This window comes from Miniopterus schreibersii (assembly GCF_964146895.1).
Source record: "Miniopterus schreibersii genome assembly, chromosome: 4".
Taxonomy (NCBI): domain Eukaryota; kingdom Metazoa; phylum Chordata; class Mammalia; order Chiroptera; family Miniopteridae; genus Miniopterus; species Miniopterus schreibersii.
The window spans coordinates 77,217,624-77,244,851 of record NC_138105.1 but is presented as its reverse complement, the minus strand read 5'-3'; the positions used below and the strand labels follow the sequence as shown (position 1 = coordinate 77,244,851).

The 27,228-nt window shown below is 51.1% G+C and overlaps 1 protein-coding gene across 2 annotated transcripts in view; it reads left to right on the top strand.

Annotated features, from left to right (window-relative positions):
- LOXL2 (lysyl oxidase like 2) overlaps positions 1–27,228 on the top strand; it is an 86,537-nt gene that overhangs the window by 42,562 nt on the left and 16,747 nt on the right. The window contains exons 4-7 of one of the 2 annotated variants that reach the window (XM_081137009.1): positions 5,144–5,355; positions 13,559–13,781; positions 17,219–17,402; positions 24,941–25,092. In XM_081137009.1, coding sequence (XP_080993135.1) covers positions 5,144–5,355; positions 13,559–13,781; positions 17,219–17,402; positions 24,941–25,092 — 771 coding nt within the window. The remainder of the gene's footprint in view (positions 1–5,143; positions 5,356–13,558; positions 13,782–17,218; positions 17,403–24,940; positions 25,093–27,228) is intronic. The other variant, XM_081137008.1, reaches the window with a different exon arrangement.

Sequence of the window (27,228 nt, the reverse complement as noted above, 5' to 3'; positions counted from 1 at the left end):
TAAGGCCTGGGGAGTCACAGGAAGGTTCTGAGCAAGGCACATGAAGACACAATGGTCATGGTGGATGAATGTGCCAGTAACTCGCCCAGACTGAGGAGACACACCGGGCCCTCGTGAAATGACTGAATTATAATGCCCTTCTACCTGCACGATTTGCACTGCACACCTGACTGGGAAACAGAAGTGGGGATGGAAAGGTGGTGGAAGGATAGCAAAGGCCTTGCTGGGCAGAATGGGCTATAAGAGTGAGGAAGAGAGAGCATGCAAAAGGCATGTGAGGCTTCTGGTCTGTGAACTGGATGGGCTGGAGCCTCTCTTAGCGAAAACAGAGAAGACTGAGTGCATCCTGGATGTGCTGGGGTTGAGGTGCTGAGGAAGGTGCCATGCTGGCAGTTGGGAAAAGGAATCTCTATCTGGAAGGCCATTTTTAAAAAAGAGCTGAATAAAGAAAGCTGCAGGCTTTGAGAGCAAGATGCAGAAACCTGTTAGCAGCAGAGGGAAGGGGCTTGCTGAGTGAGCGGAGGTTGTGTAGAACTCGCCAGTCGTGCATTCCAGTTGGGATGATGGAGGACTGGTGTATCTCCATCATGGTCCTCCCACCCCAGCACCCCTCCTTCCCATCTCAGGTGAGAAGGCTGGGCTGATGTTAAATTATGACTTAGCAGAGGAAAGGAGGATCCTTGGCGAAGACCTTGTCCTTGCAAACGTGCCTCCCAGGGTGTTCAAAGAGTGACTGATGTTGGCACGGCAGTGGGAGAAGCTCATTGGCTGGAAGAAGGGGAGAGAGGGAATGAGAGAGGAAGATCAGGGAGGCTTTTCATGGGAAGGCTGTGTTGGTGCCCAGTTTTCAGACAGATTGAAGTGCATTGTAGGCTTGTTTGTGTTGCTGCCTTGCCTCCCCCTGTATCTTTCTCTGATGCAATCTCCAACTAGACTTTCAAAACTAGTGATTTTTCCTCATTGGCAACAGCCCTACACAGTCACATTGTAGAATTTGCAAGTCATTCACAGAAGCTACAAGTGTGAAATATCAATCAAGCACATGACTGGGCTCCAAGCTCTTTCCCAGCCCACTGGCGAAGCAGGCGGGTCCCGCCCTGGCTTTTCCATTTTGGAAGCAGGTGATAATCACTCCCAGGGCTCAGGCCCTCCCTGGGGATGTGATGAGCTCTGAGAAGGACATACACAGAAGGTTTCTGTGGATTCCCTGGAGGAGATCCTTTAGGAGAGCTGGGGGAACTACTGTCTCTGGAAAGAGGAACAGAATTCAGATCTTAATTTGAATTTTTAAATGTGCCAAATGTGTTACCAGCTTCTGGGCTATTGAGCTTAATGTAAAACTAGCAAGTCTAGAGAGCCCTTTGTTAGAAAAGAAAAATGTGTGTATGTTTTAGTGTTTCAAGTCTTTTCTTCTCTTTTGGAGTTGAACTTCTGGGGAAAATAATCCCAACACTTGTGGTTATGGAAGGGATTCCACAGCAGTGAAATAAGCAAGGAAGTGATGTGTGTCTGCATGTTTTCCTATACAGGAGTCTCTGAGCAGCCTGTGTGAGCTCCTTAACTAGCAGTGAGCGCTGAATTTGAGCCACGCAGGGTTTCCCTGCTCCCGCCCCCCCCCATGAGTCAAGAGCAGCTGGGAAGCGGCTCTGCCCTCAAGTGTGTGCACTTGGGTCTGACTCACAGCTCCTCCAGTCGGGCGCAGGGTGGACTTCTAATGTGCACAGCACTAGGCAGGACCCCAAGAGACCACCCAGAGGCCTGAGCCCCAGGCCCTTCCCCAAGTAGCCCTTCCACAGCAGGCAGTGGACAGGGCATGGGGGAGGGGGCGCAAGTACCCCCCAGAGACCAGTAGTTAGGAGCCTAGAGCACGGGCTTGGAGTCAGAATTTGGTTTTCGCTCTTGCTTTCCTACTGATTGGCTGTGTAAGCCTGGAGAAGTTGTGAAACTTTGCCAGTTTTTCTCGTTTTTCCCCTAGAGTGTGGTAGACCATTAGCCTTCTCATAGACTGTCTTGGGAATTGAGCGAGGGGATGGACGGAAAGTTCTGAGCAGAGAGCCTGGCGTGTAACGACTTGGCTGGTGTTTGATAAATGGGGGCCCTTGCAGGCGTCATAATTCATAGAAGAGGCAGGCCCTGTGGTTGGGGGAAGCCTGGCAGGGTCCATGAAGGAGAGAGATGTATTCTGTTGAATGAATGAATGAATGAGCAAATGAGATGGATTTGAGTCTAACAGAATGGGAAGGAATTGTTCTGTGGAGGGTGAAGGAAAGACTCATTTTGAAGGAACCAAATATAAACCTACCCTGACCACTCTCCTAAGGCTTTGAAAGAAACCAGTCCCTCTGGTTCTGTCCTCGACCGCATAGGTGCACAAATAGACACATACTCCACACATACAGAGACCCTCAAACACACAGATGCACAACCTGGCACATATACATTGTCACCCTCACAGACACACACAAAAAGGCCCATCCCACAGAGACCTGTGCAGACACATGGACGCACACACGCACACACACACACACACACACACACACACACTAGCAGTGAGTTGGTGAAAGAACAAGAACAGTGACATCTGTTCTAGCACTTTCACTCCTCCAAGCCTTTTTTGGGGGGGGGGGTGAGGGTATTTTTTCCATTGATTTTTAGAGAGAGTGGAAGGGAAAGGTCGAGGAGGCGGGGGGGAGAGAGAGAAACATCAATGTGCAAGAGACACATCGATTGGTTGCCTCCCACACATGCTCTGACCAGGGGTGGGAATCAAACCCCTAACCCTCTGGTGTGCAAGTCAACACTCTAACCACTGAACCACACTGGCCAGGGCTCTCCAAGGCTTGCTTTCCACATCCTAGAGCCTGCCTGGCTTTCCTCAGCCATTATACTTCTGCTTAGGGGATGCTGTCCTCCATCAGGACCAGGGGTACTGGGGTCTTCTGAGCTCCGCCTACCTCCTGGGACTTCCTTCTTCTCTTGTAATTGGGGTGCTGACTGGGGTGCTGATGTCCATATGACACACCTCCCTTAACCAGCCTGCCTGCTGCCCCATGGTGGGGGGTGGGGGTGTGGGTGGGGTGAGAGGGAGGATCTGTGAATGTAATCAAGTCCTCCTTGTGCCTGCCCAGTGAAGCCACAGGGCTGACGTTGCAGCGGTAAATTTCCTCTGGGCATTACGCATCTCAGGCTGGAATTCCAGCCTGGCTTCCGAGGTGGGGAGAGGCAGGAGGGGCTGGCCCATGGGCTGGTTTAGACCTCAGGCACTTTCTTGGCTTGCCGCTGTCCACGTGTCTTGGTGGCACGGGTTCTGTGGCCTGAATGGAAGCTGTAAAGAATCTCGGATCCAAGCTGGCCAGCATCCTTTTGCCACTGGCGGCTTTCCTTCCTTCCACTCTTCGTGGAAAGGAACCAGGGCCAAATGCCATCACTGCCACCGGCCCACATACTTTCCGCCGCCCTGCAGGCCTGGCAGAGCAGGCCTGGCTTCGCACCCTGAAGCCAGTAGTGAGGAAACACGAATCCCTGGGCACCCAAATAACGGTCCTGTTCAACCTTGTGGTTCGTTTGCAACCTTCATTGGCATTTGGGTTGGGTCTCCGAGTTTCTCCCTGCCAGCACCCATGCCCAGCCCCACCTCTCCCACCCTGGCCCAGCTCAGAGAGCTTCTCACCATGGACCTCGGGTGCTCCTGCCTCTAGGTGGTCCTGGGGAGATAATTGGAGCCAAGCAGCTTTCTCACCTGGATAATGGGAGGACAATAGCTATAAAGCACCTTGTTCTATTGTTTGAGCACTAAGTGAGAGAAAGCACCTGAAGCCTTACTGTAGGACTCACACACAGTAACTATTATTATTACATTTTAATTCATCGGATCTGAGTATAGATTTGGGGCTGGGGACTGTGAGGTGGCTAGAGGGGAGGTGGAATTAGTCATGTTGGGCTGTGGGCACCTCGCTAAGTAATTTGGACATTACTACATAGGCAAAAGTGGGCAGTCAAGGGAAAAGATTACAAAGAGTTTTCTGGTGGCTGGCCTGTGGCAGATGAGTGGAGGGGAAAGATGGAGGCAGGGACTCAAGAAGCCTCGCAAGAGCTGGTGGCCCCATGTGTGGGGCCAGGGGCAGGGGCAGAGAGGAGGGGCTGGAAGTGAGAGATTCAGGAGGAAGCTTCCTTGGTGTTTGAGGGCAGATTGGGTGAGCCTTGGAGAAGCGTAAGCTCTGGGGCAGCCCCCCATTCCTCCCACTCAGCTTGGCCTCTCAAGGCCCCCTGTCCTTCTGCCAAATCCCTGTGACCTGGGAGGAGGTATGGGGCAGGGACATTGCTGCTCAGTGTCAGGGTATGGGGAGGAGAGCCCACACTGCAGGGAGACAAGAGTCTACTCCCCACTGAGCTTCTCCCTCCTTCCCCAGGGTCCTGCCTCTCTCACTCAGCCTCAGAACGATGGATGGGATGGGGGCGAGGAGGGTGCTTTCCAAAGGCCTCAAGACATTCAGAATCTTTCCCTTTCTTGCCACAGATTGTGTCCACCCTTACCTTCTGGTCCCCAGAACATGTCCCTCCACTAAGCATGCCTGGGTCCCTGCACACACTCCTCCCCTCCACTTTTCTCTCCAAGCCCTACCCATACTCTCCTGGGATGTTCTCACTCAGGAATGTCCTCCCCAGGATACTAGGTGGTGTGCAAGGTGGCACCACCAGCCTCAGGATAGCCGAGGCTCATCTGCCTGAAACTTCAGTCTTAGGAAAGATACACACATACACACACACACACACATGCGTGCACACATATGCTTTGGAGTAAAATACAAAATCCAAATTAATTTTAGTATAGAACATGAAAATTCAAGGAACACCTCTCTTCTGCTGTAATTTTGAGACCCCCTGCAGGAGGAGGCTGTTGGGGCCCTCTGAGTCTTCTGAGGGCACAGGTCACCCCTGCCCCCTCTCCTTGGGTCCCCGCAGTCACACTCCCTCCCATGTGTAATGCTGCTTTATCACCATGGCCTTGTGCTCTGTGCCCTGTGCTCATGGGGAGTGCCCATAGCCCCTGCAGGGCCTGAGGGTGGAGGCAGGCTGGATGCGTCCCCTCTCCATGGCTGGGCCAGGAAAATAACCGTGTCCTTTGGTGCCGCCTCCTTCCCAGAACCTGAACATCCAGGTGGAGGACATCCGGATCCGACCCATCCTCTCTGCCTACCGCAGGCGCACCCCCGTGACCGAGGGCTACGTGGAGGTGAAGGAGGGCAAGGCCTGGAAACAGATCTGTGACAAGCACTGGACGGCCAAGAATTCCCGCGTGGTCTGCGGCATGTTTGGCTTCCCTGGGGAGAAGACGTACAACACCAAGGTGTACAAGTAAGAGGCCCGCACAGAGCGAGCTTTCCTGGGTGGGCCGTTGCCCGCTTTGTGAAGAGTCGGCTCTTGCGGTGGGCGCTGGGCAGAGGCCTCCGCCAGCCGGCCGTCATGTGCGGGCCTCACCCCTGAGGAGCTCACACTTCTGTGGGAGACACACCCACATGGATGACAAGGGCAGAGCGCGGGGAGGGGACGGCAGAGGGGACCTGCAAGAAAAACCCTCTCTCAGTGCTGACAGCCACCTCGGTGACCACAGGGGCTGGACCAGGGCACCACCAACTTAAGGAGAGATGTTTGCTTGCCTTCAGTAAACGATGTCTGGAAAATTAACTGTTAGGAAATTTGATCAGTTATACCAACCTCAATGAAATCTTACAATTTTGTTATGGTTTCCAAGGTTAACGTCTCCCGGGGGGAAAGGAGTGGTTGATATCGGGACTTAGAGTAATTCTCCAAGTTAAGGGGCTTCCCCCATGAGAAGGGGGTGGCGGGCGGGCGTCCTGGTTGGTGCTGGGCCTTCCTGTCTCTAATGATGACCTGTTTCTGAGTGCTTCTTGCGAGCCAGGCTCTGTTCTTAGTCATTGAGTCCTCACAGTATTAAGAAGTAGGGGTTGATTTTACAGTTGAGGAAACGAAATCAGAGAGGAAAATGGCAGATCTAAGATCCAAACATAGGTCTCCAGCTACGGGGTCCAGTTTCCTACAGAGTGAGTGTAGACTCCCAGCTCTTTCCTTTTAAGCCTGGGGAAGTAAGGAGATGTGGGATCCAGACCCAGCTCTCCCTCCAGATCCCTGGGGTCAGGGCATAGTGCAAGTCCCTGGATTTGGCCTGGCTATTTTGGGTCAGAGTCCCCAGCCCACTGTGAGGCTGAGTGCTGGTGGCTGAGCTGCTCAGCTGGGCGGGCTCACCTACCCTCTAGGGATGATCCTAGTGGTGATCCCCACCCCAGACACCCTCAGATGTGGCCCAGACCTTCCTGTTTGCACCAAGGTTCCCGTCCTCTGAATACTTTGGAGAATTCCTGCCAGCTGGCCAGCTCCTTCCCTGGAGACACCTTCTCAGCTTTTTCTACCCCTGGAGCCAAGAAAAGCAAACCTCACTCGTGCACCCCCCACAAGCTCCCATCTGGCTGCCCCACAGTGTCCTAGCCTGACAACTGGTCTCAGTCCAGTCCCGGGCCTGGGGAGGCTGCCATCAGCCCTGCCCAGGGTTCATGGGGTACCTGAGGCCAGCAGCACGTGCCTGTTCAAAAGGCCTTTGAAAGCCATCTTCCCAACTGTGGCGGGTCCAGAGTCCTTTTTCTGATTTTGAGGAGGGATCTCAGATCTATTTAGGCAGCAGATTCTCTCACATGCTGGTTTTGAAACCCCCTCCTTGGCCCTCCCACTCTTCAGTCTGTGCCTTTGGTCTTTCACATGGGGGCAGAAAAGGACTTCAAAGGCTGGGAGCATCTGAAGTGGTGATGGGTGATATTTTTGCCTAAGGCTGCTTGAGACCAGCTCTTCCTTAGGACTTCTAGCTGGAGGTGGCATGGAGGAGCAGGAGCGCGGGGCAAAACCTTCTCTGCTTGTCTCTGATGTTTTGTGTTAGTCTCCAGGACTCAGCGGACAGTTGGGCCCCAAAAGAGAAAGGTGCGCTGGGAAGAGTTATCTGTGCGTCAGTGGTGCTCTTAGGGATTGAGATGGCAGCCAGCTGGAGAAAGCTGTCAGCAAAGAGCGGGGACTCTCGGGGCATGGGTCAGCCTCAGAGGTCACCAGGTCCAAGTCCTCAGTCTGCACAATGAGAGATTCAGGCCTTAAGGGCAGTGGATTTGGGGGTCACAGGGCCCACCCCTGCCAGAGCCTGCAGGGCTACTCAGGGAGAGCTGTCCGCACTGCCTCCTCCACCTTCAGACCCTGCTCCAGCTCTGGCCACTCAGCCCAGGCTCCCACCACAGGCTGGCTGTTATACTTGAGAGCTGGAGCAGGGCTGGCTTGAGGATGGCATGTCTGTGAGCCCTGCTCAGGAGTTGAGGAAAACAAAAGCCTGGGAGCCAGAGAGAAGATCACACCCTGTGTGGCCCCTGAATCCGTGGCCAGTAACGTCTTTCCCCATTCCCCTATGTCCTTCTCACCCAGCCAGGGGAAGTGGCTTCCCAGGGAAGCCTTTCACTCTAGGAAGGAAAGTGTTGGAAAAGTAATTCTGTCTGAGATGGTGTTAGTAACCTCTGTGCATTCACCATGGCCCTAAGGAGCTTTGCAGGCTTGGGAACTCACCAGGGCAGGGACCAAGGCCTCTCCACCCTGGCTCCCTCTGCTGACTCCTAGGTCTGGTGGCCACTCAGAATCTCCCCAAGGCTGGAACTGCAGCTCTTCCTCAGAGCCTCTGCTAGCCACCCCGCCCTCCAAGTCAGAGGAGTCCAGGAGGCTTACCCACATGTCCCCAAAGATTTCTTAACCCCAAGACTTGCCCAAGAGTGGAGTCCAGGGCTCCCCAAAACTGGCTGCTTTGCTATGAGCTGACTTCTGCTCTTGAGCCTCACGTGTACCTTCAAGCCAGTGAAGCTGAAGCCTCAGGGTCCACCCTGGGGGCAGGAGCATTTTGTACCTTAGTCTTTTCTTTTTCTTTCTGAAAGCAGCATCCCACTATTGACACAAACTCACTTAACAGGAATTCTTCATCTATCGTTGCATCTGGGGAGTTTGGAAGGGCTCTAACAGTTTGCTTGGTTGGTTGGTTGGCTGAAACATGGAACCAAAGGTCCATGAGTGAAATGAAAATGCCAGCCTCTCTTGGTTTCATGTAGAGCAGAGATGGGGAACCTTTTTTCTGCCAAGCGCCAATTGGATATTTATAACATCATTCAAGGGCCATACAAAATTATCGACTTAAAAACTAGCCTGCTATATTTGGTCAAACATTTAATTAACTCACCCCTAATATGATGGCTAGAACTGCTTCTCTTTGGTAAGGCCTTCGCAGGGCCAGACCAAATATGGCCTGAGGGCCGGATGTTCCCCACCCCTGATGTAGAGGAAGGAATTCAAAGTATCATGTAAGAAATGTCCAAAACCTGTAGAATTTTTATGAGTTTATTTGAGCCAAACTGAGGACAATTGCCAGGAAGCAAAATAACAGCAGATTGAGAAAATACTCTGTAGAAGGGCAGTTTTACAGCCTATTTTATACATTAGAGTGAAAGGGGGAGACGTGAGGGTTACATGAAATCCATTGGTGAGAGATTAGGGAGGCAGGAGAAAGCAAGGCAGGGAGATCTCTGAGACTGGATAAAATGAAGAGACAAATACTTTGACATTGGTGGGTATAGGATAGTTAACAATTTATGTTTACAGCACATAAAGATGGCATTTGGGCAACAAGATAACAATGAGGGGTTCTGTGGTTTCATACTCTGGTGTGGCCTAGGATGTGACTACCCTCCATGATCTGCTTTTATTTAGGAATTTTTATGTTCAGACCACCCTCTGTGGTTACTTTTGGTCTCTGAGTTTGTAGGGCCTGCCGTGCTGGCCTCCCTTGAGCTTGTCAGGTTTAGTAGGTGGCCTCTTTCGTCCATCAAATGGAAGCTTACAATGGGTTTGTCATTTGAGACCTACTCACTCACCCGGGGAGGGTCCAGAGGACATACCTGTCACCACACCTGAGGACTAACTCTGTGAGTGGAGTCTCGGAACCCATGGAGAGCTCTGTGATTGCTCTTCTCTTTAGGCCAGACCTCACAGTGGGACTACAGTCATTGAATTGGGTAACCTCAATGCAATGGGGATAACTGATCCTGAGGTGGCAGTGGCAAGTGGCAGCACTTAGCCACCAAAGGCAAGATAGGCTTGGTTATGGGGTGGACAGCAGAGTCAAAGCAGCAATAGAAGTAGTCTGACCTGCACAGACCTAAGGCATTGATTGGATGATCATGGTGTTCCTAGAAGTGAAGTACAGTCGTGTGCTGCCCAACAACAAAGGTACGTCCTGAGAACTGTGTCGTTAGGTGCGAACATCACAGAGTGCGCTCACCCAGACCTAGATGGTACAGCCTGCTGCACACCTTGGCTATATGGTACGCCACCGTCATATGCGGTTCATCATTGGCCAAAAGTCCTATGTGGCGAATGACTATAGATAGAAAGCCTACTAAGTACTTACTTGTTCTGTATAAGCAGAAAAGTTCTGGGTCATGTGAACGGAAGTCTAACCTGAATCATAAAAACAGAGAGTCACAGCCCTCAATCAATTCCCAGACTTAAGCCAATTTACAGACCCAGAGCCCATTGAATGAAGGGGAGGCTGGGTCCCTTTGAGGAAGGACCCTGGTACACCGCTCAAATTTTATACTGTTAATCTTTCTCCCAGCCTTCCTCAAAGGGATCTAGGATCTTTTATCAGGATAAACTGTCCATTGGGAGAGAGGAAATAATCAGAACTTTGGGGCACTTCCGGGTACTGGCTCTGAACTGAAACGACACGGAGACCTAAATGTCACTGTGTCCCACTGTTGTAGGTGGCGGTGTGTGTTAGAACCGTGGGGTCAGACCAGACCTGGGTTCAGCAACCTCAGTACTTGAGTTCTGGCTAGGAGAGAATTCAGAGCCAAGACTCAAGCTATAAGAGAACATTTATTTGGAAAAATCACAGAGGTGGAAAAAGTAATACATAGAAGAGGTTGGCTTAGGAAACAAGTTATAGAGGTAAAGAAGGGCATTGGAGCTTGAAGTGAGAAAGGTAATGGTAACTCGGGGTTGAGGGCTTGGGGGTAGGAAGGGAAAAGGAAAGGCTGGAGCACATTCTCAGGAGGGAGAGTGCACTGGGTCCTCAGTCCTAAGGGTTTTAAGGGTGGAGATTTTAGGGCAAGTCCCAGGAGAAGACCTTAATTGAATATTCATCCATTTTCCAGGTGTGTCCTTTCAGGGTCTAGGTCTCCACTGATTGATTGGTTGGCTCCAGGGTCATTACCCAATGCTGCTGGTCTTGAAGTCAGCCATGGGGTCGCTGGTCTGGTTTTGTTGCTTTTCTGAGCCTGGAGCTGAAATATAACTGAGTCCTAGATGTTACCTCTAGGGAGGAAAGGTCAGGGGGTCCAAACCAAATGACCAATGATGTGCTAGGGGAGGAAAGGTCACCCTGGAGGCGAGGTCCCACCCTACAATTGTCCTTTGCTAGGCACCTGGGGCTTCCCAGCTGGTGACCTTCTGTACCTGGCCCATTGTCCTTGCTCTACTCGGGTCTGCCTAACTGCCTATCACACCACCAGTCAGAGTAGGGAGTTATGGATGTCAGGTGATCAGTTGAGTTTCAGCTCAAGTCTGTCTCAAAGTGGGTCCTGTACCCCCATCCTGTGTAATATCCCTGTGTCAACGTAAGAAACGTCCAAATGGGTAAGATTTTTACGAGCTTATTTAAGCCAAACTGATAATTGCCAGGAAGCAAAATCTCAATGGACTGAGAAAATGCTCCGGAGAATGGAGTTTTGCACCTTACTTTATACATTACAATAAGAGGAAGGGGCATAAGAGGGTTACATGCAACTCATACGTTAAGGAAGGTGGGAGAAAGCCAAGGAGGAGGGAATCTTTGGAATTTGATAAAAAGTATAAGGAACAGATACTTCTTTCACAAGGTGAGTACAGGATAGTTAACAGTCAACAATTAACCTGATAACAATAACAGTCAGGGGATTTGTGTTCTCTGCTTTGTGCAGTGGTTGTGGCCTGGGGGGGGGGGGTCTGGGGGGGAAAAAGGGAAGTTACCCTGACATTCCAAAGGTATATTAAGGTAGATGCAAAAAGGCACTAGACAGGCTCAGTTAAAGTAAAGATTGACCTTTATCAGGGAAGATACCGGTTTAGGAAATGACTACCTGCCATGACCTGCTTTTAGCTGGAAAGTTTTCATTTCAGATCATTCTGTGTGGTTACTTTAGGTCTCTGAGTTTGTAAGGCTGCCATGCAGGCCTCCCCTGAGCGTGTCAGGTTTAGTATGTGGCCCCTTTTCCTTCACACCTACTTCCAAAGTATGTAATTGGAACAGACATGCTCAGCAGCTGGCAGAATTCCTACAAAAGCAGGGTTCCCCTTGGCTGGAAGAGAGCCAGCAGGACTTTTTTTATTTTTAATTGAATCAGCCCAGCCCCGTGTTCTTGCTACCCAGCCATAGACATGGACACTTATTTCTCACGCAGGCTTCCCATCCATACCAATGGCTGTCCCCTAACCCCGGTCCCTCTCCAATCACTAGGCCTGGAGTGGGCTGCCCACCCATTCTCCCCAGGGCTCATCTGCACCCCCTGGGGCCTGTCTGGCATGAATCATGGGGGAGGGGTGGGCGCTGTGTGATGGGAGCCTGTGGAGAGTCAGGGAGCATTACTGTGAGCTGATGTAAGTGGGAGGCGGGGCTGCCTGGGAGGCGCAGCATTCAGCACATCTGTTCCTGGCAGAGTTGGTGTTCTCTGAAAGCTGAGAGCAAGAGGATTCTCCAAGCCTGTGCGAGCTGACCAATCCTTGTACAGCTAATACCGGGAGCGTGTTCCCTTTCCTGATGTGGGGGTGTCGTGGGGAACACACTGGAGCCTCGGCTCCCAGCGCAGGGGCCTGCAGGAAGTGGGAAGGGGCAGTGCTTCTGGGAATTGTCAATAGCCCTCGTGGGTAGTTCTTCACTCTGGGCTGCAGCTCTGCTGAGCACACACCCAGAATTTTCCAGGACAGTCCTTTTCTCAAAGATTCCGTGTCAGGGTGTCTGCAAGTATACTAGAATTGTTACAGGCCTCAATTTTTGGTTAAGAAAAGATATTGGTGGTATCTGTAGGGTTCTTCCTCCCTCTGTGTTCACATCCCACTCATTTTGAGGCAAAGCAGAAACTCCCAGGTCTGCTGGACCAGCAGGGACAGGACCTTGCTTCTGTTCCCTCCAGGGGCCAGGCCGCCCTGGAGCTCCTCCACTGAGCCGCCAGCAACAATGCTGTCTGGCTCTCTCTGTCGTCTCTCTGGGTTCTGGCAAGCCGGGACAAGCACACAGACCCCAAAGAGCTAGGACAGCATGAAAGGACGGGTGTTCTCTCTGCCCTCTGCTGTCACAAACACCATCATTCAAGGCCCAGTTCAAACCCTGCTCTTCCGTGAAGTTGTCCCTTGTCACTGCAACCACAGGGATCCCACCCTTCTCTGTTTTTTTTAATTTATCTTACAAACTTGTATGTAGCCCTTCCTATGTGTTGGACATGGTGCTCAGTGCTTCACAAGTATTAACTTGTTTAACTTTCCTGGTGATCTTATTGAGTGGATCCTAATGCTACTTCTAACTTGTAGATGGGGAAACTGAGGCACAGTACCCTTTCTGTTAACCAGTTCCTTACTCATTGATTGGTTATTGTTTTAAAAAAACTTTGACTCACCTTAATCCATATTCTGCCTTCCAGAAAAAGGACAGGTAAGAGCCTCCTTAGTTCGTGGTACGGAGACAAACAGCCTCACTGCTCCTGGGTAAAGATTTGACAAGGCCCATGGCTGAGTTTCATCACCATTATAATTTTTTTTACCAAGCAAAGTATACTTTAACTCAGCAGATGGGGTCATTTTAGACTGTTCTCACTGGATTCACATTGTTGGGGATCTTGTATATCATCAGGAGAGAGTTTAACAATCAAGCTATACTGTTCATAGACAAAGGGAAATAAAGGCAGAAGACAACAGCAAAATGTTAAAATTATCTCAGCAATACAGTTTTATTTATTGATTGACTTTGAGAGAGAGAGAGAAACATCGATCAGTTGTCTCCCTTACACGCCCTGACCGGGGATTGAACCCATAACCTAGGTATGTACCCTAACAGGGTCTCGTCTCTGTTATATCCCTTTTTGCATTTTGTGTCTATAGGCTTTAGTATTATCTCACTACACTGAGCTAGTCCCTTGTCTCCAAGCATGTAAGCTGCCTGGGGGGGACAGGAGGCCGTGCCCCTCTCCCGGTCCTGCTCCCCAGCGCAGAGCCTGGCATGACAGGCGCTCAGGGAGTGCTTGCAGACACGCTGTGCAGATCCCTGTCTGGGAAGCCACCTGAGCTCCAAGAGCAGAGACCATGTCGTCTGGTTCTCCCAGCAGGTCCCCAGGAGCAACCCAGTGGCTGGCCCAGGGCAGGTGCCCAATGCCCAGTGGTAGAAGGAATGAGGGGGGGGTGCCATGACACCCTGGTCACCTGCCCCTCCTGCCCTCTGCAGAATGTTTGCCGCCCGGAAGAAGCAGCGCTATTGGCGGTTCTCCATGGACTGCACGGGCACAGAGGCCCACATTTCCAGCTGCAAGCTGGGCACGCAGGTGACGCGGGACCCCGTGAAGAATGTCACCTGTGAGAATGGGCTGCCGGCTGTGGTGAGTTGCGTGCCTGGCCAGGTCTTCAGCCCTGATGGACCTTCGAGATTCCGGAAAGCCTACAAGCCAGAGGTGAGGACGGGGCAGGAGTCTGGCCACTGGGCACTTGGGGTGGGGTGGGGTGGGTGGTGGCGGTTAAGGGAACAGACAGGGACCCCCAGGAGAGAGTGAGGAGAGCCAGCCCCAACTCAGACCACTTTTCTAGAGGGCAGGACCAGCCTCATCAGCAGATACCACCTGCAGGGTGTGGCAAGCAACCGAGCCCCTGCCCCAAATCGTTAGCACCCCCTTCCACCACCGCTGCTCCACTATAAGACCCAAGTCCCCTCTGTGTGGGACAAGTGCCCAGGAGAGGAGAGTGACTCATCGACACTGGTGCTTCTGCACAAATTTCCAGAGGAGAAAATGCTCTAGAGCCTTTGGAAATGCAATACAACCCTCAAAAGCACCTAAGCTCAGCCACAAAGCATATTTTGGTTTATTCTGCAACAGAACAGAGAAAAATTTTTAAAAACTCTCACAAAGATAGAAAACGAAAACCTGCCATTACCATGTTACCTGTACCCATTAGTCAAATATGTTTGTGCACTAGCACCTGTGCGTGTGTGCATGTGTGTGTGTGAGTGTGTTCAGGAGATGTCCCTGCACGTCTGCTCACAGAAATGAACACCCCCGTTTCAACAGACTGATTTCCTAGGACAAGTGAACTACCCCAACCAGAGTGGGCTTGACACTTCCTGAGAAAGAGATCGTGCACTGTTCTGTCTTCCCTCGAGAATCAGGGAGAAACTTTCCTTTTTCCTGCTCTTCTGTTTTCCTCTGTTCACCAAAGTGTCCCTGGGATTTGCATGTTCTGGAAACTGCTAACGTGGCCGGTGGTTGGGAATAGTGGGTGGGAAATAGCACAAGGAAGAGGAGAGGGAGGAGTAGGCCAGAGCGTTGAGCATGTATTAGGGAACGATTCCCTGTGCCAGATAAAACCTTGGAACTTTGAAATTAGGCAGCTGGGCAGCGGTGAGTTCCAAGTCCGCTCTGATCACAGCAGGGGTAGGAGGAGGGGGAAAGGTCGTGATAGGGGCAGATGGCGTGTCCAGGCGGTGGGGCCGGAGTAGCAGACCCTCCCCAAACCTGGCAGGTTTTATTGGCCGAGGCAGCATCATTCTATTCTGTCTCCTTTCCCCTCTCCTTGACTGCCCTCCTGTCTTTCCCCTCTGCCCTCTCCAATCGCCCCTCCCCACTAACATCAACAACCGGCTCACCCACCGGGAAAGGGGAACCAGAACAGGAGACAGATAAACCACACCAAGGTCCCTCCCAGACTGGGGATGGTGTATTTGGACAAAAGAAGAGACCTGCAAGGAAAGGGGTGAAGCGAAGGCTGCAGCCCCGCATCAGCCAGAGGGTGTGGGAACTATTTGGAGTGCCTTCCTGGCACTTCTGGTGGGCAGCCAGCACTGCCCCCTCAGTCCCCACGGGGGCCTCCGAAGTGCACAAACCTGGCCACACAGGTGTGCAGCCTGGCGGCACAGGCGCACTGGACAGTGCCAGTTCCCCCCCTGCTATCCCACCACAGCCTCACTTGGTCCCCTGCCATGTGATTTGACGGCCACATCCTTTGTGTGACCTCAGCCTGAGCCGCTGAGCTTTCCTCACGTGTTACCCAGATCCCACGTCCTACTGTTTGGAAATTCCTCTTACTGTGTGGTTTAAAGCAAAGGAATCAAGTTCATACCAAACCAATTAAAAAAGCAAAAGGGCCGGGAACCCTTACATCATATTTTCCCTTGGTTCCTCTCTTTCCTCCAGGGCCAAGTGGCTCTGCCTGGCCACTGCAGGCTGCGGTGAGGCTGTTGGCACTGCCTCCATTAAGCTTGGGTCGTGGATAGTCCGTTCCATGGGAAGGGGCCCTGGCATCAGCTAGACAGCTTGGGAAGGGGGGTGGGAGATGGGAGGGGTCACAGACTACAGGAAACGGGCCGGAGCCAACAGCTGTACTTGTTTTGTTTTCTAAAGCTAGAATCGGGTCCTGAAGCCAGAGGGTATTTTGCACCCACCCCATCTCTTTTTTCTTCTCCCCCTAGAGCCAGGGTCAGAGCAGTCCCTGAGATCTGTAAAACTGGGTGCTGTCACAGCACCCCATCCTGCCATGGTAGCCGTGAGGCGCAGTTGGTGGGGTACAGAGATGTGCCCGGGTGGGAACCTCGGCTGGATGATGGAGACACAGGGCTTCATTTGATCCCTTGGCCCTCAAGGTGAATGTTTAAAAACCACCACCTCCAGCCCTGGCCAGTGTGGCTCAGTTGGTTGGGCGTTGTCCCGTGCCCCAAAAGATTGCTGGTTCGATTCCCAGTCAGGGTACATGCCTGGGTTGCAGGCTCGATCCCCAGTAGGGGGCATGCAGGAGGCAGCCGATCAATGATTCTCTCTCATCATTGATGTTTCTATCTCTCTTTCCCTCTCTCTTTCTCTCTATGAAATCAATAAAAACATATTTTTAAAAAACAAAACACACCATCTCTAGCCAGGCCTGCTTTGCCTGGGCCATCGCTGGGGGTTGGAGATAGGGTGAAGGGAGTCCGGGGCTGAGGATTACACGGCCAGAGTAGGACAGTGACTGGTCTGATCCAACACACATTGACTAGCTGCACAGTCACCCCTTACTCCCCCTGTGTTGAATTGGATGAGAGTCAGCAGTAACTCAGAGCCCCAAAGCCTTCTGAGTCCCTCACCCCAACACATATGCACAGGTACACACTCATGGATGCACAGAAACTGATGCAGCCCAGGGTACGTGGGCAGATGGAGTCCAGTGACCTGGATCTCATCTTGGAAGATGTGATCCAGTGGGATCATGATGCTGGTGGGGAGTGGATCTTACTCCTAAGCAATGAAGTAGACCCCACAGGAGATAAGGCTTCCAGGCAGTCAGTGAGCAGTTAGGGGTGTTTAAATTGTAACCACCCACCCTGTCTGCATGCCTGTGGGGCTGCATCTTCTGAAGAGTGGGACCGATTGGACTTGGAATAGAGTCAGGGGTGAGAGTGGTGGCCAGGCAGGAGCCCTGGTTTTACAGCACTGTTATAAATCAGGTAGAATGATGATCCGTCTGGAGTCTGCAGACTTTGGGGGGTAGGAGTGTCTTTCTATAGCTCTCAAGCTTGAGGTTCTGGATAAAGGGGTGGAGGGAGGTGCTGGTGGTAAGGCCCTTGAGCCAGGCATGGGTTGGGGGGACGAGTTGATGAGGGTCCCAATGGGCTCCCCAGTGGCCCAGGACTAAAGTGCCGCAAGAGACTGCCAGGGGAACTTGAAGCAGAGCCGACCTTGCAGAGTGAGTGAGCCCTGCCACACACACACACACACGCATGCACGCACGCACCTAGTACAGTTTTTGCTTCCAGCCTGGTGCCTGGGCTTGGAGTGGGGGTGGTTGGGAAAGGACGGGGTGGGCAGTGACTGCCCGCTGAATGTGCATCAGCCTCTGCACTTAGCAGAATCGTTTGTCTCTTCAGCAGCCCCTGGTGCGGTTGAGAGGTGGTGCCAACATCGGGGAGGGCCGAGTGGAGGTGCTCAAGAATGGTGAATGGGGTACTATCTGCGATGACAAGTGGGACCTGGTGTCTGCCAGCGTGGTCTGCAGAGAGCTGGGCTTTGGGAGTGCCAAAGAGGCCATCGTTGGCTCCCGGCTGGGGCAAGGTAAGGAATAGGGAGGACATCCCATAGCCTCTCCACAGAGAACATGGCATGGGAGCCCAGCCCGGCTGGCCGGCCTGGGGCTTCCCAAGCTCTTCTTGCTCTCCTCCTGCCCCCAGCAGCTGCTTCTCTTAGAGACTCTCAGGCCTCTCCCTGGAAGGGCCTTAGGGAACACTGAGGCCCCATTTTCCAGTTTTGGAAGCTGAGGCCCAAAGAAGGGAGTAAGTTACCAAGATGAGACAACATATTAGCAGTCAAGGAATACTTTAATGGGGGCTCCCAACCCCTAACCCAGGGCTCCCATTGCCCCACTGAGAAACTGAAATCTCAGGAAGGTCCTCCAGGAGGAGAGCTGAGGGTTCATCAGACTGTGGACCACCCTGGACACAAAGGAGTCCCGTGTCCTCTTACTCTTCCACTCTGGCACAGCCCCACAAAACTCCCTGCCACTGAAGACTGGGAACATGATGCCCCCCCTTCGGATGTCATGAGATGCTAAGGAGAAGGGGCCTGGTTTTTATTAAGTGTCCTGAACAAATGTTCCATTTGAGCAAAGAACAAAATATAAGAAACTTTCAAGCGGGTCAATCCCCTGAGAGCAATGTTATGACCCTGACATGACAACACAACAGAGAATGTCCCTTCCCCCTGAGCCTGTGAAGGCCACTGACCCTTGCAAGCCCCTGGTCTTCAGAAGGAGGCTCTTCATCCCGACACACTGCAGCCCAGTGAGTGCCCAGCCCTCTCCTGGGGAGCTGTGGGCTGAGCAATGGAAATCAGCCCTCTGGGTGTTGAGCAGCAGGGAGGCTGCAGAGAACCAGGGGCTGCTGTGGCTGGAAGGGGTTGGGGAGGAGGGAGAATGGGCTGGGGAGGAGGCGTGCGGTGTCCTATCCTGTGGGGAGAGGATGTTTCCATGCTGTCAGACAGGGCCATTGCCCCACAGAAAGGAATGTGGTGAGGTCATAGATCACAGCGGAGAGGAAATAATAGCCCAGTGGACTGGCGAGAGTCCTGGGATCAGACAGTCCTGGGATTAGGGGAGCTCAGGCCATCTAATCCAAACAATGGGGAATTTGAGGCTCAGGAGAACAAGCCTGAGGTCATCAAGATAGTTAATGGTAGAGAAAGACAGAAACCCCAGTATTCTGACTCAGATTTGGGCCTCCCCCTTTGCACCCCATCGCGCTCGCATTCAGAACACCTCTCTACCTGCACTCTCCAGCCCCTGCAAACTTCCTGGGCATGCACTGGTTTGGCGTCTGGGGTGGACATTAACGTCACAGTATGCCACTCAGCAGCTGTTAGGCCTCATGGCAGTCCTCTCTGGTCATGGTGAGTAATTCAGGCTTCCCTTAGGTCTCAAATATTCCTACAGTTCCATTTTATTGATTGCTGATGTGATGGTTTGGGCTCTCCCAAGGCCAACAGGACAGAGACCACTGATTCTGAGGAATAAACAAGGCCTGGGTGACATAAACATTCCATGTCTCCTGGGTATGTGCTATTTGACCTAATTACTCCACTGCCCAGAGCAGCCAAAAGTTTCTGAGGGCCTGCGGAACCCTGGGAGAATGTGATGTCTGGCATTTCTGATGCTGTCCTTGAAAGAACCATTGGATGATTTACTGTCTGTTGCCACACTGGGTGTGGTCAACTCTGGTTGGCAGAAAAGGGAAAGTCCACATTCAATGTCAGGTCACAGAGCAGATGGGGTCAGTCCCTCAGTCCTTGCTGTGGCTGGTGGACCAAGTGACCACACCCAAGTGAGGGCAGTGAAAGGGTGACAACGGAAGTTGGGATGTCTGAATCCCAGTCCCGGCCCTGCCCCTACTTGCACAGTGACTTCTGGGCCTCAGAATCTTTACTGGATTTATGATGCCTGAGGTTCTGTCTGACTCCAGTCTCCTGTGATTCTCCGAAACTTGTCTTTTTCACCAGGATGGATGTCAGGTCAGAGTCAGGCGGTGCCCTTTGTGCTGCGGGACCCCGGCACTCGGACAGCATTCCAGCTGTCTGTTTATGCATCCGCTGGCCCCATGACCAAGTGCTGCATGCGGGGAGGACCTGTGTCTTTTATCTCTGTGTCCTTGGTGCTGAGCCTGTGCCCAGCTTGTAGTGCTCCAAGAATATTCATTTCATCAAGAGTGAATGAATGGACGGATCAATGAAGGAATGAAGGAATGCGTTCCGGTTGCATAAGTAGGGTCAGCTGAACTAACACTTAGTAAAGAAGTTTCAACTTTCAAGACTTGCACTGTCCAATAGAAATACTATGCAAGCCATATACATAACTTAACATTTTCTAGACATAACTTTAAATGTTCTAGTAGCCATGTAAAATAAATAAATAAATAAACAAGAAGCAGGGGAGCCCTGGCTGGAGTGGCTCAGTTGGTTGGGCATTGTCCCATGCACCAAAAGATTGCTGGGTCAACTCCCAGTCAGGGCACATGCCCAGCTTGGTGGGGGCATGTAGGAGGCAGCTAATCAGTTGCTGTGTGTTCAGTCTCAAGTTGTTGTTTCTCTCTCTGTCTCCCTCTCCTTTCCTCTCTCTAAAAAAATCAATAAAAGTATTTTAAAAGGCAGGTGAAATTAATTTTAATAGTCTATTTTCTTTACCTAATACATATGAAATCTTTTGATTTCCACATGAAATCAATATAAAAATCTATGAATGAGATAGTTGACATTTTGCGTACTAACTCCTTGAACTCCAGGGTGTGTTTTACATTTACAGCACACCTCAGTCTGGACTGGCCACTTTCCAAGTGCTACTGTATTGGACAGGGAAGCTCTAGAGTAGGATTTTCAACAGGTGTTTGCAAGAGTTTTTAAAACATGCAATACCTGACTGTTGAGTCAGAGGCACTGACCTCTTTTCCCTTAGACTATCAGATAAAAAAGTGACAACAGCCAGCACAACAATAGCCGTCTGGTATGAATGAATCAAAGTTGTACCTTCTTTTTTTTTTTTTTTTTGCCAGATTGGCAAAAAATAAAAATTTTTGGTGTGCCGCAGAATTTTAGTAATTTGTTTATGTGCCGTGAGATGAAAAGGTTGAAAATCGCTGCTCTAGAGCACTGGCTTTAAAACCCTTTTGCTTGCAATCCCCGATCAGAAATACATGTGACAGTATATGCCATACACATAAAGCTGAAATAACCCTTTGTGAAACAATGCTAACCTTTACAACATGCAAAACACTGCTATGTCCTATTCTCTTCTACTGGGCTCTTAAAAATCTAGTTGTAACCTGCTGAGTTGATTGTGAGTCCGGAGTCCATACCTTGTTCCCTGTGGTCACCTGGGGCCAGGGCTTGTACAAGTAGGAAGAGCAGGGCCAAGGTGGAGGTGTGGAGCAATTCTGGGTACAGTCCAGAACCCAGGAGTAAGGGAAAGCTGGGGGTCAGGATGCAGGTCAAACCCAGGTCAACAAGAGAAGCCAGGGGCCTGCAGATCCCACTGGGTGTGCTGCAGCTGAACACCCAGGCCAGTGCCCTCTCTTGATATCTCCTGCCCTGCCCAACCCACCACAGAACCGGGTGGTGCAGAAAAAAGGGTGATAAACACTGGTTTGCCCATCTCTGTGCTCTGACCCTGGTGTCCCATGAGTATGCGTGCTTCAGGAAAGTGGGCCCTGCTCTCTGGGCCACATCCCCCAGGGTCTGAGAAAGACATGTAAGTTTACATCAGGCCAGAAGGAGACTTAACCAGGTGTTAGTTGGAGTCTAAAGCGTGCTAAGATCTTGTGTTAATGTTTCCCCTACAGTCTAACAATCCACAAGCACTCATTGAGTAGTATTTGGGCTGGGTGGCGGAATGGAGAATTTATTTATTCCACAATCATTTATAGTAATCATTTCTGTTCTCCAGGAGCTCACTTCAAGTGGAGAAAAACGATACAACCCCAAAGATAACTTACACTAACAGGTGATGATGTGTAAGAAATAATACTGAAAATAATACCTACCGTATTCAGCGTCCCTAGTAACTTGACATACTTTGTCTCATTTATTTCTCAAAATCTCAACCCTGCAAGATAGACATCATTGCTTTTTTTACAGATGAGGAGAGTGCAGATCAGAAAGTTTCCGTCATTTCCAAAGGAGACGCAGGCTGAATTCGGTATCAGGCTGATTGCCCGGCTCATTGCCTGGTGAGGGAGCATTGTAAAAAGTAAAGACTGCAGACTTTTAGACAAGGGTGAGGTCATTTCAAGCTGAGCCATGGAGGACGGCTTTGAGGTGTCCTTGAAGGCAGAGGTGCTCTAGGAGGCAAGAGGACGTAGTGCTTCTGAACGTTCAGCTCTTTCCCGGAGCAACCTCTGTTCTTTTCCAACATAGGGTGTCCCGTCCCCCCACCTCCCTGGACTGTCCTAAATGAGCTTCAGAAACTTAGCAAGATATTCTATGGAGTCAGACTGCCTAGTCTGAATCCTGCTTCCTCCATTGGGCCCTTTACTTAATCTTTTGTCTTCATTTTATTGGGTTGTTGAGATGATTAAATGAGTTAATAGAAGCATTGTGTTTAGGACGGAATTCAGCACAGAGTAAGGGCTCAATAAATATTAGATATCCTTATCACCACCACCATCGTCGCCACAATAATTATCACCATCACCACCATCATCACCACAGTCATCACCACCATCATCATCATCCTCACAATCATCAGACAGTTTCTGTCTGATCGAACTGGGGTCCAAGGTTGCTGCTCATTTCTATGCCCATCTTAATTCATGAGCTGTGGCCTCCGCTTGCTCCAAGAGCCCTGGTTAGGATCTGTATTTTGTCATAGCTCTCCCACTCCGAGTTCTTGGATGCTTCCAGCCGTAGCCACTGATGTGTTTTGATAAATTTTATAAAATTCCAAGGAATTGGAGGCATCATCATTTATGAATTTCCAAGGAAATGGATCTTGGCTTTTACAACATGGGTTGGTCTTAGAAGTTAATTTTTGGCCTCAGTGAGCCTAGATACTGGTTTCTTCACAACCCCTTGACAGAGCCAAGGGCCCTTCCTTTGGGTTCAAAACATAGGTAGGCCCTGGCTGGGTGGCTTAGTTGGTTGGAGTGTTGTCCTGTACACCAAAAGTTTGCAGGTTTAATTCTCGGTCAGGGCACATACCTAGGTGCAGGTTTGATCCCGTTGGGTACGTATGGGAGGCAACCAATCGATGTTTCTCTCTCACATTGATGGTTCCTCTCTCTCTTTCTCTCTCTATAAAATCAATAAAACATCCTCAGGTGCGGATTTAAGAGAAAACATAGGTAGTCACCTCCATCTTTTACCACATTATATTTACAAGTCTATTCATAAGTGTCTGCCTCCCCCATGAACTACCTGTAAGGTCTTCATGGCAGGGGCTGCCTTCATCTATGAGTCCCCAGCACCTAGCACAGAGGCCGACATACAACAGGTTCTCAGTGGAGTCAGGATCCATTCAGATGCTGTTTGTAGCACTTCCCCTTTGCCCAGGCCTGGTCAGGAATACAGAGGGAACAAGGGCAAGGCACCTGCCCTCGTGGGGCCTCTAGCCTAGTGGGGAGGCAGACAGACATTGAACAGAGAGCCCCCTGAATGAGCGTGAAGCAGAGTGCTCGGGGGGGGGGGGTGCTTCCCGGGAAGACCCAGCCTTGAGGGGGTCAGAAAGGCTTCTCCAAAGAAATGGCGTTGAAGCCCAGCCCTGAAAGGTGAGCAGGAGTTGGCTGGTGAGGACTGGAAGGAAGACAGTCCAGGCAGGGGGGTCCATGCAGAGGGAAACACTCGGCTCAGTGGAGCAGCCGAAGGAGACGATGTGGCTAAAGGCGAGGAGCTGGCAGAGCCAGGCGGCTAAGTGGAGGTCAGATTCTGCAGGGCCTCGTAGGCCATCTGAAGGCAGCCATGCAAAGACTTGTAATGTAATGTGGTAAAAGGTAGAGGTGACTCCCTGTGACTGGGTTTTACCATTAAGCACAGTGAGAAGCCGTTGCAGGGATTTCAGGCAAGAAGTGACCTGGTTCGATTTGCATTAGGAAATCTCTTGGGCCGCCGTGTGGAAAATATTTTGGAATAAGCAACGGGGAGGGAGACTAGAGGCTGTTGAATTTGTCCAAGTGGGAGATGGCAGGGTTGGACTAGTGTCGCGTGGCAGGAATGAAAGAACAAAAGCACTTGGCTTTGGGGGAATAAACAGAACGTGGTGATGGATTGCTTGTTGGTGACAAAGGAAGGGGTGCTAGAGATGACCTCTGGGCTGTGGTGAGAATCGCCAGGTGGGTGGGGGAGCCGTGTCCTGGGGTGGGGAAGAGCTGGCGGAGAAACAGACTGGGGGCGATCCTACTGTTGGCCATGGAAGTAGAGAGCAAAACAGACGTCGCTTTCAAGAAGTTCTCCCTGAAGGGGACGAAAGAGACTGGCCAGAGGGAGGCGTAGGGGGCAGGGGAGGGTGGTCATAAAGATGGGAGGTTTTAGCAGGTATCTGAGTGATGAGGGTCAGGAGGATGGTGAGGATCAGGAGAGGGAGAAGGTCACAGGCAGGGCAGGGACCAAGATGGGAGTCGATGCAGCTCAAAGCTCCTAGGAGGAACTGGGCTTTGATCCATCGTGATGGGCTGGACAAAAGAGAGGTGGTTTTATGAGCTGAGTTGAGCTGAATGCTGGTCAGCCTGGGAATTCTTTCTCCCCAGCAGTGGGAGGCTTTCCCTTGTTATCTCTGCCTGTGAAAGAAGCTTCCCCCATGCTCACCATAGGTCATTTGCTGGATTCTTCCATCTGCCCCTCCAGCTCCACTCTCCACCCTTGCCCATAAAATGAGGAGGCACGCTTGGGTGTGACCAGCAGGGAGCCCTGGCGGCAGGCTGGAGGTGCGGAGAGGAGAGAAGCCAGGTATTTCTTCTCCCTGCAAGGTCCCTTTTGGCCACCATGTCCCTCAGCCAAGGGTAACAGCTCTTATCAGGTGCCTTTTCACACAGCTCTTTGCTCTCCTGGATTAGATATTGGCATCCTCCCCTCACGTCTGCAGGCCTGGGGCTGATATCTGTGCCCTAGTGCTATTAGACCCCGAGCACTGGACTGTCCTTTGTGATTTCCCTACAGCCTGTTCATACCTCTATTGTAAAGGTCTATTTTTCTAACTTTCTTCAGATCATCCAAGTTGAGCATGTCCTCTGTGTCCTAAAGGGATCCAGACTGTACAGCAATAGGCACCCTTTTCAGGTTCATAAATGCATGGAAGATGAAAGTTGGGGAGGAAACCTAGATGTCTTCTAGTCCAGCTCCTTAATTTAAGGGAGAAAACCAATATTCGGGAGGCTGAATGAGTTGGCCAAGGTCACACAAGTTAGTACACCCCTCATTAGCTCTTATGGGAAAAGTGGATCCCAAGACAAGAAGCAACTCTGTCCAGGGAGGAAAGGCTGAGTCATTGAGCTGACCATGGAGGGCAGTTGGGAGAGTTTTGAAGGTGGGAGAGACGTGTTCTTATTATCTGGGATTTTCTTGCCAATTGCAGAAACTTTCCTTCAGAAGCTTTCATAGCCCATGTTTATTTTCTTCCCCAGGGATAGGACCCATCCATCTCAATGAAATTGAGTGCACTGGGAATGAGAAGTCCATCATAGACTGCAAATTCAATGCCGAGTCCCAGGGCTGCAACCACGAGGAAGATGCTGGTGTGAGATGTAATATCCCTGCCATGGGCTTCCAGAAGAAGGTGAAGAGACTGGACGCACAGACGGAACTGTGTTATGTTTAGGTCATTGAGGCCCCAGAAAGTACAGACCTGGTGGCCTCACTTGGAAGGTTTCTAGGTGGTGGTATTAGGGTACTCTGGCGATGATCTTAGGAAGGGCTCAGGCTCCGCTGTTATCATGACATTGCCACCTAGCATTTGTAAGTGTGCCAGAATGAGAAAACATACGTATAAGCACCACTGTCCTTAGTGGCAGATGTTGAGCGTCCACTGGGTGCTGCATCCTGCACTGGGGCTGGACGTATGTGCGATCCCAACACAGTTCTTTCTGAGGGACTCCAGGTCTACAGCACCTGTGGCACCCTTGGCATGGGCCTTTTCCAAGCACCCAGAGGAACCAAACTGACATCAGATCTGCAAGTCACACAGATGTAAGCACAATACAGATAGTATTTTAGTAACCAGAGGGAAAGAAAAGGGAACCTTAACAGCGTTAAGCCAGAGGCACACCTTCCTATCCTGAGATGGGGCCTCAAAAAACCTATGTAGTGTCTCCTAGCTTGGATGTCCTTGCCCACGGGAGTAGCCAGCAGATGACTTCCTCTTGCCAGGAAGTCTATCCAGTCTTACCAAAAGGCCCAGTAAGTCCTATTTAATGTCCTTCATTATGCCATGAATGTGGTCGGGTCTGTGCATCATCTGGTGGGTGGCACGTTGGAAGAGCTTCCTGGGTGCTTATTTTAAAATGAGCAAACTCAGACACAACAGGATGCAGGATGGTTCCCCAGCTGACAGTGATTCTTGACCTTGGCACCAGCATGCCAAAGGCACTATTGAACTTGCGCAACTCACTGCCCAACAGGCCAAAGGTGTGCACCTGATAGACTCAGCCAAGCCATGCGTTCGCTTATGGGTGAGCAGGACTGTGGGTCAGGGCCTCACAGCTGTGGGAAGAGGGGCTGGGCCATCTGTAATTGCCCAGCAGCATTCTAATAGCCATAACAGATCTATAAAAGCCAACGTGCTCTGAGTCTGGCTTGCTGTGGCACCGTTCACTTCAGACAGATTGGAGTTGGGTGGAGTGGGGTTTTCAACCCAAATGAAAGATCTGGGCCAAAGAAAGTGAAATTTTGCAGAACTATTTTATGGTGGGAATTGCTGAGCCAGGCCCAGTGATGCCCCAGAGGCACGGAACTCCCAGCACAAACAGCCCTCACCCTTTCATGGGCCCTCCAGGCTCCAGGAGGTGGCCCCTGCTCTCATCTACAGAGTGTGGGAGAGTTTTACACTTAGATCTGTTTCTTACCCCTGGAAAGTAAATGGGGATAGTCACCTGTGGAAGAAATTCCTATGGCACCAGTTCTTGCCACAGCAGATGGTCAGGCTTCCGTGTGGCTGGCTTGGGGCCCCCAAAGGTCCTGGCAACAACACTGGGCAGAATAATCGAGACTCCTAAGTTTTATCACTGTGTCAGTTTGCTGGGGCTGGCAGAACAAAATACCACAAACTTGGGTGGTTTAAACAATAAAAATGTAGCCTCTCGTAGTTCTGGAGGCTAGAAGTCCAAGATCAAGGTGCTGGCAGGTCTGGTTTTCCTGAGGCCTCTCTCCTTGGCTTGCAGACTTCTCACTGTGTCCTCACATGGCCTCTCCTCTGTGCTTGTGCATACCTGGTGCCTCTTCCTCTCCTGGTAAGACCACCAGTCAAATTGGATTAGGGCCTCACCCGTATGACCTCATTTAGCCTAATTACCTCTTGAAAGGCTCATCAAATACAGTCATTTGGGGGATTTGAGTATGAATCCAGCATATGGATTGGAGGGGGGGCACCACACACACAAATGAGCTTAAACAATCACTCACTAGCTGATTCCTTAATCTCTTTGAGCCTTCAGTTTGCTCCTCTAAAAATAGGCTCAAGAGAGATGATTCCTAGAAAAATCAGTTGACTTTTCATTGAATGGCTAATGAAGGCCACAGGCTGGAACTGGTTTTGTCTATCCAGCCACAGCACAGCCAGAGGCACTCAGGAAGACCAGCGTTGGCCTCCTGGAGGTCAGGCCTCTTGCCTGTTCTGAGCCCCTCTATCTGTTTTGAGGAAAGTTTTGTTTTCTGATGGGACTCCCAGCTAAAAAGGATCATTGCCGTGATGATGCCT